The sequence below is a fragment of the Zea mays genome, chromosome 1 (assembly GCF_902167145.1).
Source record: "Zea mays cultivar B73 chromosome 1, Zm-B73-REFERENCE-NAM-5.0, whole genome shotgun sequence".
Lineage (NCBI taxonomy): Eukaryota > Viridiplantae > Streptophyta > Magnoliopsida > Poales > Poaceae > Zea > Zea mays.
The window spans coordinates 211,095,639-211,106,839 of NC_050096.1; the positions used below are offsets into that span (position 1 = coordinate 211,095,639).

The window sequence follows — 11,201 nt, forward strand, 5'->3', positions numbered from 1 at the left end:
TGTACAAAATGAAAGGAATTTTTTGGAATAGCAGAGGTCTTGGTGACTTGGCTAAATTCAGGTTCCTTTCCGATACTAGTAAAGAAGAGAAGCTAGACTTCATTGCGTTACTCGAAACAGGAAAAAATGATTTCACACAAAGTACATTGAATAATATTTGTGCTGGTCGGGACTTCTTATGGCACTGGTCGAAACCTCACGGTAGGTCCGAAGGCATCCTACTTGGTGTAAATCTGGAAGTTTTTGACATCGGTAGTATTGATGTGGGTGACTTCTATGTGAAGTTCCATCTACGAAACAAGGATGATGGCTTTAGTTGGGTTCTGGTGGCGGCCTATGGGGCTGCACAAGATGAATTCAAGGAATCTTTTCTGGCTGAACTGGTGCAAACTTGTGCCAAAGAAAACCTGCCGCTTATTGTTGGTGGTGATTTTAATATCATTAGAAACCAACATGAAAAAAATAATGATAACTACAATGATAGATGGCCTTTCCTTTTTAATGCAGTCATTGATAGCTTGGATCTCCGGGAGTTGGGATTATCAAATCGGAAATTCACTTGGGCTAACTCTAGAAGTGTACCCACCTTTGAGACTCTTGACCGTATCTTGGTTACTACCGAGTGGGAGTCAAAGTATCCTTTGACAACGGTTCAAGCTTTGACGAGAGAAATTTCTGACCACACCCCACTGCTCATGAACACGGGAAGTGGAACCCACTCAAACAATCAGCCTCCTTTTAAATTTGAGCTCGGCTGGTTTCTGAGAGAAGGTTTCTCGGATATGGTGACACGGGTTTGGAAAAATGAGAATAGAGGTTGGACCCCTCTACAAAAATGGCAGTTCAAAATTCAAAGACTACGCCAATTCCTAAGGGGTTGGGCGAAAAATACCAGTGGTGCATATAAAAAAGAAAAAGAGCAAATTATTAAGAAGGCTGATGATTTAGACAAAAAGGCCGAAACGCAGATGCTTACTGCCCAAGAACTTGACTTAAAGCAGTGTCTAAAGCAGCGTCTAGCTCACATGCTAAGAGAGGAAGAAATTAGATGGTACCAAAGAGCCAAAACAACTAAGTTGTTACAGGGTGATTGTAATACTAAGTACTTCCAGCTGGTAGCAAATGGGAAACATAGAAAAACGAGGATATTCCGGTTAGAACAAGAGAACTGCACTATTGAGGGTGATGAAAATCTTAAAAGATTTATCACTATCTATTACAAGGGCCTCTTTGGTGCATCAGAACCCAACCATTTTTCCATGGTTGAATCGGTCAGAGACGATATCCCACAGGTAACGGACCTGGAAAATGAAATTCTTACTTCACCATTTATGATGGATGAAGTCAAGAAGGCAATCTTCCAGATGGAACATAATAAGGCACCAGGACCTGATGGCTTCCCAGCTGAATTTTATCAAGTCTTCTGGGACGTAATCAAAGACGATTTACTATGCCTCTTTCTTGAGTTCCATAAGGGAAATCTGCCCCTATACCGTCTCAACTTTGGTATAATTACTTTACTCCCCAAGCTAAAAGAGGCCAAACAAATTCAACAATTTAGACCTATATGCCTGCTTAATGTGAGCTTTAAGATTTTTACCAAGGTAATGACGAACCGTGTGGCTCTAGTAGCACAGAAAGTCATTAAGCCTTCTCAAACTGCTTTCATGTCAGGAAGAAACATTATGGAGGGAGTCGTTATTTTACACGAGACGATCCACGAGTTACACAGGAAGAAGCTTGATGGCGTCGTACTAAAACTCGACTTTGAGAAGGCCTACGACAAGGTCAATTGGTCCTTTCTCCAACAAGCTTTGCGCATGAAAGGCTTTTCCCCCCAGTGGTGCAATTGGATCAGCCAAATTGTCAAGGGAGGTAGTGTCGGTATCAAAGTCAATGACGACATTGGCCACTACTTTCAAACAAAGAAAGGACTTAGACAAGGTGATCCTCTGTCTCCGATCCTCTTTAATATCGTTGCGGACATGTTGGCCATTTTAATTGAGAGAGCAAAGAATACTGTTGACTTAGTAGGATTAGTACCACACTTAGTGGATGGAGGACTCTCTATACTTCAATATGCTGATGATACTATCCTTTTTATGGAACATGACCTCGATAAGGCCAAAAATCTTAAACTAGTGTTAAGTACTTTTGAGCAGCTATCGGGTCTTAAAATAAACTTCCATAAGAGCGAGCTATATTGCTATGAAGAGGCTAAAGATTTTGAGCATGAATATGCAAATCTTTTTGGGTGCAAAACTGGTTGTGTTCCCTTTAAATACCTTGGAATCCCCATGCACCATAGGAAGTTATCAAACAACGACTGGAAGATAATTAAGGAAAAATTTCAGAAAAAACTCAGTAGTTGGAAAGGAAAATTGTTGTCAGTAGGGGGTAGGCTAGTTCTGATTAATTCTGTGCTTACTAGCCTTGCCATGTATATGTTGTCTTTCTTTGAGATACCGAAAGGTGTGCTTAAAAAACTCAACTACTATCGCTCACGTTTCTATTGGCAATGTGATGAACACAAGAAGAAATACAGACTCACTAAGTGGAGCATCTTGTGTAGGCCTACAGACTGTGGGGGTTTAGGCATCCAGAATTTGGAAACCCAAAACAAGTGTCTTTTGAGTAAGTGGCTTTTCAAGTTAATTAATGAGGAAGGCATTTGGCAAAATCTTCTAAGAAGGAAATATTTGTCACATAAAAACCTTGCCCAAGCTCAAAGACAGCCCGGGGATTCCCATTTCTGGTCTGGACTCATGAAAGTGAAAGACCAATTCTTACATTACGGACGTTTCAAAGTTCATAATGGAAAGGAAACTAGATTCTGGGAGGACAATTGGGTTGGTGATAGGTGTCTTAAAATCGCCTATCCTAACCTCTATCAGATTGTGCGCAAAAAGTCCGCAACGGTAGCCGAGGTGCTAAGCACCACACCGCTAAATGTGACCTTTCGAAGGGCATTAACGGGCGTTAACTTGGAGTCGTGGTACAAATTGGTGGCATGTGTCCTCAACACTAGCCTTACAGGTGATAGGGACATTTTCATTTGGAATTTACACAAAAGTGGGGTATTCTCAACACGCTCTTTCTATAGGGTATTGATTTGTGATGGTATTGTTCCACTTAAGTCCCCAATCTGGAAGATTAAGATACCACTTAAAATTAAAATTTTCCTGTGGTACATCAAAAATGGAGTCACTCTCACTAAAGATAACCTTGCAAAGCGGGATTGGAAAGGAAATCTAAAATGTTGTTCGTGTAGTTCTCTAGAGACTATTGAACATCTTTTCATCCAATGTCACTTCGCCCGCTTTATTTGGAATACAATACATATCACCTTTGGAATTCAACCTCCCTCTAGCACCCACGACTTGTTTGGTTCTTGGCTTGCTGGTTTTCGGCCAGCATTTAGAAATCAGATTTGTGTAGGTTTTTCTGCTATTTGTTGGGCTATATGGTTGAATAGAAATGATATGGTGTTCAATTGCGCCAAGGCTAACACTTTCATGCAGGTTATTTTCAGGGCGACATATTGGGCACGTTCTTGGTCGCTGCTGCTTAGAGACGAGGACGCGAGGACCGATCTGAACAGGGCATGCCGCTTATTGGAGTCGGTCGTTATGGAGGTGTTCGCTACGTTTGGGTGGAAGTTCTCAAATAGAATTGCGGCCTAGTCGTCTAGCTGTCTTGGGTAAACTTGGTTTTTTGAGTCTATTTGTGAGCCTAAGTGCTTGTTGGATGTATCGATACGCTGTGTACGCTGTCTTGGATGGTGTAGAGGCTGAGACCTTATTTCTGTTCCATTATCTAAAAAAAATGAAAAGCTTTCCTATCGATCAATTCTTTCAGTTGTGCTAAGAAATATCCTACATGCTCGTGAGTGCTTTTTCCACTTTCTCTCGAAAATTTGGAAAACTATGGCACCCTAGTTCCCGAGGGGTATGAGACGTTGTCAAATACAACAAGCAAAAAACGGGGCAGTCTGTTTCCCATTGGTTGACGAAGTTCCGTTCATGTCCGCCAACAAACAAAACACGGAGCAGTATTGCTGAGGTTTGCAAGTCAAATTAAAACTCATTGCAACTCATTTCATTTGGCGCGCTTCAACGGCCTGCTGCTGGTCGACGTTGATTTCCGCTGCCGGGCCTTTCCAACGGCTTGCTGCTTCTCGTCGCAGAAATCATGTTCCTCCTGCAGCTGCAGGTCCGGTGACACATGCCCAATGTCCATTCCTGCTGAGAGAGAAAAAAAAATGATAACGGTGAGTGGAATTTAGTGTTGTTTGGTTCGTATAATTGTAACGTGACGGATAACAGATAATCTTATATTATATTTGTTTAAGTCCAGTCGTGATCATATTGTACTAGAAACTGATACCGGCGCATTATAATTATTCCAAGTTTGGTCGGCTCGTCTTATCAAAAAATTATAATTATTATTTTTACTGTAATATCTTTTATTATATAATAGACTTTAAGTATGACTTTTATTATTTTTATTTTTTTTTCTAAAAAATTTGAGTAACACGATCCGGTCAAAATTAATTAAAAAAACCTTGGCGCATTAGGTCCCAAATGATGAGGTAGCGGCTGGAGCCCTTCTCCCCGTCGTCCCCTTGCGCGTTCACCAGCTCATGCTGCTTGGCCTCGTAGTCCACGACCCTGCGCTCGGGGACATCGACGCCGAAGAGGCGCTGGTGCAGGTCGAAGTAGACCACGCTGGGGTTCGCCGGGCACACGCCCGCGAGTACTGGGATGTCCCGCTGCAGCCCGGTCACAGCGTAGCTGTCGCTGTTCCAAATGTCCTCAAAGCTTACCCTGTAGTTCGTGATCCATTCCCGTCTATCTTCGTCACCCGCCGCCACTGGGAGAGACCACATGGACACCATCGCTGCAGCTGCTTCGCCATTGGGGTTGGGGTTGGGGACGATGATCTCCACGTACCGCAGCATGTTCCTGCTCACCGCGACGCAGCGCCTGCTGTCCATGCCCTCCGTGGCCCCGCCCCTCGGGAGACCACGACCACGTGGGAGGCGGGCAAAGTAGATTTCCATGTCTTCCATTTCCGCTTCGATGTCGCAGCTGAGGATCCCCCACGAGAGGTCGAACCATAGGACCGTGCTGTCAATGGCGACTGCGCCGTGGGGTACCCACCTCCTCTCGCTGTCCCAATAAACCAAGGGGGACCTCAGAGTTATCGTGTACCACTCCGCTCTGAAGACCACGAGCCGGAGCAAGGGGTTTCTCGCCTCGACCATGAGCTCGGCGATCCTGCAGTTGTAGTTGTGGTCGCAGAAGAAGCCGACGCACATGATATTCCTGAGAGCGGGGACGAAGGGGTAGTCGCGGGCGGGTATGCGCTCTCTGCTCGCCACAACCAGGCCACCCTTCCTGCGGAAGTGGCGCGCCACAACGAGATGGTGGCACATCCTCGGCCCTGAGAGCTCGCGTGTGAAGTCCGTGCCGCGGTAGGGCGCCACGGCGAAGTGGGCGAGGAGGCACGAGGGCCCGGAGGCGATGATGTAGGGGCAAGTGTCGCCACGGTCGGCAATGGGGTTGGAATTCTGGCGCGCGGTGAGAAAGGTGACTCGCGGCGGTGGCGCGATCGCGATGGAGAAGCCGGCTTCTCTCGCCGCCGCTGCCGCCGGAACCGTGTTCACGCCCATGACGCTCTCCTCCAGCTGCGCCTGCGCGGCGATCTCGGCTTCCCCGACCGCGGCGTTCTCAGCCTGCGCGGCGATCTCTGCTTCCCCGACCGCCGCGTGATCCCCCTGCGCCTGCGCCTCCGGTTGCTCAACGCGGATGACGCGGCCGAGGATCAGCCAATTCCTCTCCATCGGCGCTTGCGGCACTTGCATTTGCTTGCCGCAGCGAGATGGAGAGCACACGCTGCGGCTGTTGTAATTCATAGTAGCAACTAGCAACGGTTATGTTATTGAGCTTCGTGATGAGGACAAAATTCAGTTCGTTCACCGGGCCGTGATGGGCCTTTGCAGGCCTAACTCAAGTGGATTTCACATCCAGTATTGTAGACTCCAACCATTAGAATCATCCGATGGAGGTGTCTTCCAAACAAGCTGGAGCTGTGCCCGTGGAAGCTTGTCACGTGGGTCACCACCGCAGGGAAATGATCGGGTTCCTTGCCGAGAACTGGACTGCCAAACTAGGCCTAAGGGATTTTGAAACTACTAGTTTTCAGCTGATATAACGTCACGCGCAGCCATCCTATGTGGTGTCAGGTCAGTTATGAAAGGGCAAACTATACTTTCTTGATAAAATCTATGGAGATCAATTATACTTTATAAAAAATATGAAGAAATATTAAAAAACAAACTAGAATAGGTTTAAAATCTGATTTAATATTATAAAAATCTAATAAAACACGTTACAGATATTTTGATATAAAAAATTGCTACAATGTTCAGATTTGTATTTGCAGATTTGAACATTAAATTTATTATTTAGGTATTAAAATGATTTTTATGAAAACTTCATTTTGTGTTTCTCCTTTCTAGATCAGTTCCTCCCGTGCAGCCCATTGCACATAGTATCGCCACGACAATGGCGACAGGACCACATATCCTTAGGGGTCTTGAGACGAATTGTTGAGTTTGTGATCCAAATTCTGCGTATGGAGGCCATGTTGGCGAGCGGAGCGGAGGCCCATCCTCGGTAGCCTTGGGCCGGTATATATTAGTGACCCTAATTATGGTTTGCTGCGCGTCGTCATTTACTCCTCTTATAAGTCGTCGTCTACGGACGACGTTATGTAAACACTCCACATTTAGTGAAGGTTTCGTCTAGCTGGTGTCTGTGGTTTTTCTCTTCGCATTGAACAGTTTTCCACGTAAATCTGTGCTTCATGCTCTGTGATTTGTTGGTTGATCTATTCATTTTTCCTGTCGTTTCTGCTAACACGAATGATAAATGGGCTGCCAGCTAAACTATAAGGTTGTCCACAGGAGGTCCTATGAAATAGGAGATTTTCACTGTAGATAACATTGTTTATAGTGTGGAGTTTAAGGATAAGGGATAAGATAGAGGATGCGATAGGATAGCTACTGGAGACAGCCTAAGGGTTGAATAGCCTATTCATAGATTTGCCGTTGCAGGTTACTTTGTTTTAGCCTCAGCCAAGAATCCAGATTGCAATTTGCCCGATTTTACGTGCTTAACTAGTTAGATGCTCGTGCATTGGAGCAGTTCATATACATGATATAGATAGACTTTTATTTAAATACATTACTTCTTCGAACATGTTCCAAACATTTACGATGAGTATCTAAAACTCCTAAGCAGCTTATGATGATGATGGTGGCGGACTGGTGGGGTCATGCTCGTGTTCTTGTGGCTTCAGGCCGTGCAGGTGTAACGGGTGGCGGCGCCACGATAGGTATCTGCGCTAGTGTCCATTACCTCTTCAATTGAACAACTATAATCTTGAATCGAACTCAACTAATTCCAAATTTACCAATTCAAAAACGTATGTATCTTACTCGATGACCTGATAGCTATGTTGCAGCGATATGTGGTAGGCCTGTCTATACAGGCTATTGTCTTGATTGCGTCGTCATCTGTCTGCGCGGGGTGCATCACGGGTGTACAAGCACATGTCCAAATAGGCTGCGTATGTTGGGCAGCCCGTAGGTTTAATCTGGTACGTATGAGCACAGCCTGCCCCCATTGTCCATGTTTGGGTGTAGCACTGTGGGCTAGATCGATACAGATCGTTTTTTTTTCCATTCATGTGTTTAATTCCCGTAGAAACTAGTTGGTCCAAAAAAAAAAAACTCCAAGCGCCAACCAAAGCCGCCGTTGGAAGGAAAGGAACTCTTGTCCGCCTGCAGGCCGGCGTGAGCAGTCCATGGAAATTGACCGGGCGGCGTGCCCATTCTCTGTCCCTCCACCTGGTGGGCGCGTGATGCATGCCGCAGGTCAGGTGCGACGCTTCGGAACTCCTTTGGATTTTCAACGCGCGATCGTCATCGTCGTGGTTGGTTTGGTGGTGGTGTGCAGGAACAGTGAAGCTTAGCCGTTAAGAGAGCGAGCCAAGCAAGGATCTGAGTATTGTGAGCACCGCGCGGCGAGCCTTCGCCAACCACCCGGGGGCCGGTACCGGGTACCGCCGTCGCCGTCAGCCGCGTGCCGAACGGATGGCTAGCGAAGCGAGCGAGCGCGCAGTCACCATGGACATGGAGGCGGCCGCGGTCTCCGGCACCGGCACCGCCAGCGCGTCGTCCTCTCCCGCGCCGTCGTCCGGGTCGCGCGGCGGCAGGAGCGTCTGCCGCCTGCCGGCGCGCGTCGCCGGCGCGGTGGTCCGGGGCCTGCTCACCTTCGTCTTCGCGGCAGGTCGGTGGGATGCCATCCGTTTTGTTTGACCGATCGGTTCGGCTCGGTTCATGTGCTTGCTCACCGCGTCTTCTTCCTCCGTCGTCGCGTGTTAGTGCTACAGCTACACAAGTGGTGTGCTCACTGGTTCTTGGTTCGTTGCAGTGGGCATGGTTCTCGGGGCCGTCACGGGCGCGCTGATCGGGCTCGCCACGGAGAGCGGCCTGGTGCGCGGCGCCGGCGTCGGGGCCATCTCCGGCGCCGTCGTGTCCATGGAGGTCGTCGACTCCTCCGTCGCCATCTGGCGCTCCGACGAGTCAGGGATCTGGAGCGTCCTATACGTGGTATGTAATTGCAGTCACCATATCCAATTCAGTCTCGATTTTTTTACTCACCAACAACCTGGTGACAACAACAGAAAAACCATTTCTGCCAAAAAAAAAAATGTTTCAGCTTGACGTGCTATGGAGCCTGGTGACCGGCCGCCTGGTGCGCGAGAAGGTGGACCCCGCCGTGCAGAGCGCCGTCGACAGCCAGGTAATAAAAGCGCAAACGATCCAGTATTCCAGTGTCATCATCTCGATCGATGAACCTCTCAGGTCTCCAGCCAAAAGCTAAACGTGCTCTCGATCGGCCGCGCAGATGAACGCCGCGGACTCGCAGGACACGGCGCCGACACTGGCGGACATGTTCGAGACGGCCGCCGCGGGCATGCCAGCCGCCGCCATCGCGGCGCTCCCCGTCACGGCCGTCACCGAGAGTACCGTCACCGACGCCTCCGGGGAGCCCATCGGCTGCCCCATCTGCCTTCAGGTCAGCTACCTACACAGCTACACCGCCGCCGCGCATGCCTGCAGGCTGTGCATGGCCAATTTTCGCGTCGTTTCCGCATAGGATCTCATGGACATCCTCGACCCGGTCGGGCGGTCGACGATTTGGTTTTTGCAGGACTTCGAGGCCGGCGAGACGGCGCGGAGGTTGCCGGAGTGTGGGCACACGTTCCACCTGCCTTGCATCGACGTCTGGCTGCTCCGGCACGCGTCGTGCCCGCTGTGCCGCCGCGCGGTCTAGGCCGCCGCCGCCGCCGCCGCGCGCGTTTCGTTTGGAGGGTGTCTTTCAGCGACACACACGTTTCCCCGACCATACCATGAGCAGAGCATTCTAGGATAGTAGGAGTGCAGGGCACCTGGTTCTTTCTTGCATACCTTAATCTTTTTTCTATTCGTCTTGGGCAGTACGCATTTACAGATACAGTACATGGCTCCCATTGTCACACACACACACGCGCGGCGTGGACGTAAAAATGTATAGAGGTGAATATTGTAAATAATGTAATATAGTTGTAGCATTGAGATTTTATTTCGGTGATCATTGGTGTATGAGACTGCTTTCAAAGCTTGCCCCTAGCTCCTCCCTTAGTGCATGTAGGGGCTACAGAGTGACGCTAAAGCATACATCGCTTGCCCCTAGCTCCTTCCCTATCTGCAAAAATGCTGGTGTCTGGTATAGTATACCACTAGATGTAGCGGTACCACAACCGGCCCCCTTGCTTCGGTTTTTGTGCACAGAAGTATTTATTAGTTGGAAAAAAATGATAATAGATGGTGAATAGATATGAAAAATGGTATTTTATGATTATAGTGAGGTATAGGGGAAGGATTTAGGGGGAATCGCTGTACAGGGTGGAGATATAGGGGGAAGAGAACGCTGACGTGGCACGTGAGTGGAATATAGGAGGAGAAATTTAGGGGTAACCGCTGTACAGAGTAAAGATATAGGGGGAAGAGAACGCTGACGTGACACGTGAGTGGAATACAGGAGAAGAAATTTAGTGGTAAGCGCTGAACACAGTCTGACACGAGTATTCGACTACCGCCTGATCCGGGGCGAAGCCAGCTCCAAATATATCCTGGTGCATAACTTAAAACATAAATGATTTAGCAAATATTTATGGTAAAATTAAATTCAACTAACTAGCAGCATTCCTCGTTTTTCATTGAATGTGTTGCCCTTGCGCCTGATGACAGTAGCATGTGTTGTTTGCACTTGCACGTCCACACCACAAGTGCTCCGAGACGCAAAGTTTAGTAGTAGCTCCATCCGGAAAAAAAGGTTGGGTGTTTCTTATAGATTAACTAACAATGTAAAGTAAAATGATTAAAAATTATACATAAATCTCTATTATTATAAAGCATCAGTTTTAATAATCATCTTGCTTCGTAATTTTACAAACAAACTCTCTCAATTTTCATTGAATCAACCCGCAGCCCCCTCTGATCCCTCCTCTCCGCGCTGGTCAATTCCTCACATTGTTTTAAATAGGGGGATGAGAGTTTTATCCCCAGACTTCTAAAAGGTACAAATATCGAAATATAGCGGGATATATCGAGATATGTCGGATTAAATAACATAACTTTCCACTGCTAAAAAGAATATATCAGCCGCTATAACTGGTTATTTAAACATCGATGATTCCTCCTCCGTTGCTGAGAAGTCGGCCATCAGATTCTCCGTCAACTGTGAGTTTACCCTCCCTCCTCGATGGTGGCTGCGTCGAGTCCTTTATCAATGGCCATCGGTGGCTCCCCTCCACTCCCCCATCACCACCTCCTCTCCTCTCCTCCTGTCGGTGTTTCGAAACCCGGGGGTCCCTGGACCGACGAGTGAATCGTCGCCGCGTGCTCCAGCCCAGATGGGTCGACGCGAGGCGGAACGCGAAGGGGGGAAAGGATGCAGCCGGAGGGAGGCAGGCGTGAGAGAGTGGATCCCGCGGCCTTCGTGTTAGCCCCGCGCCTGAGTCGGGTGCGCTTGCAGTACGGGGATACAAGCGTCCACGTGGGAGTGGGAGCGAGCGGCCTTGCGCGA

General features: G+C 48.1%; 1 protein-coding gene across 1 annotated transcript; it reads left to right on the top strand.

The window, feature by feature from the left end:
* Window positions 1-7,918: 7,918 nt before the first annotated feature.
* On the top strand, window positions 7,919-9,715 carry LOC103645245 (uncharacterized). Its single transcript, XM_008668333.3, has 5 exons — window positions 7,919-8,357; window positions 8,502-8,680; window positions 8,790-8,873; window positions 8,979-9,149; window positions 9,285-9,715. Exons 1-5 carry the CDS (start codon window positions 8,162-8,164, stop codon window positions 9,405-9,407), a joined length of 753 nt encoding a protein of 250 aa, XP_008666555.1. The 5' UTR covers window positions 7,919-8,161; the 3' UTR covers window positions 9,408-9,715.
* The last annotated feature ends 1,486 nt before the right edge of the window (window positions 9,716-11,201 follow it).

Coding starts and splice junctions, on each gene's coding strand:
- LOC103645245 (XM_008668333.3), top strand. CDS start 8,162: ATGGCTAGCGAAGCGAGCGAGCGCGCAGTCACCATGGACATGGAGGCG. Junction 8,358..8,501: donor CACCTTCGTCTTCGCGGCAG/GTCGGTGGGATG, acceptor GGTTCGTTGCAG/TGGGCATGGTTCTCGGGGCC. Junction 8,681..8,789: donor TCTGGAGCGTCCTATACGTG/GTATGTAATTGC, acceptor AAAATGTTTCAG/CTTGACGTGCTATGGAGCCT.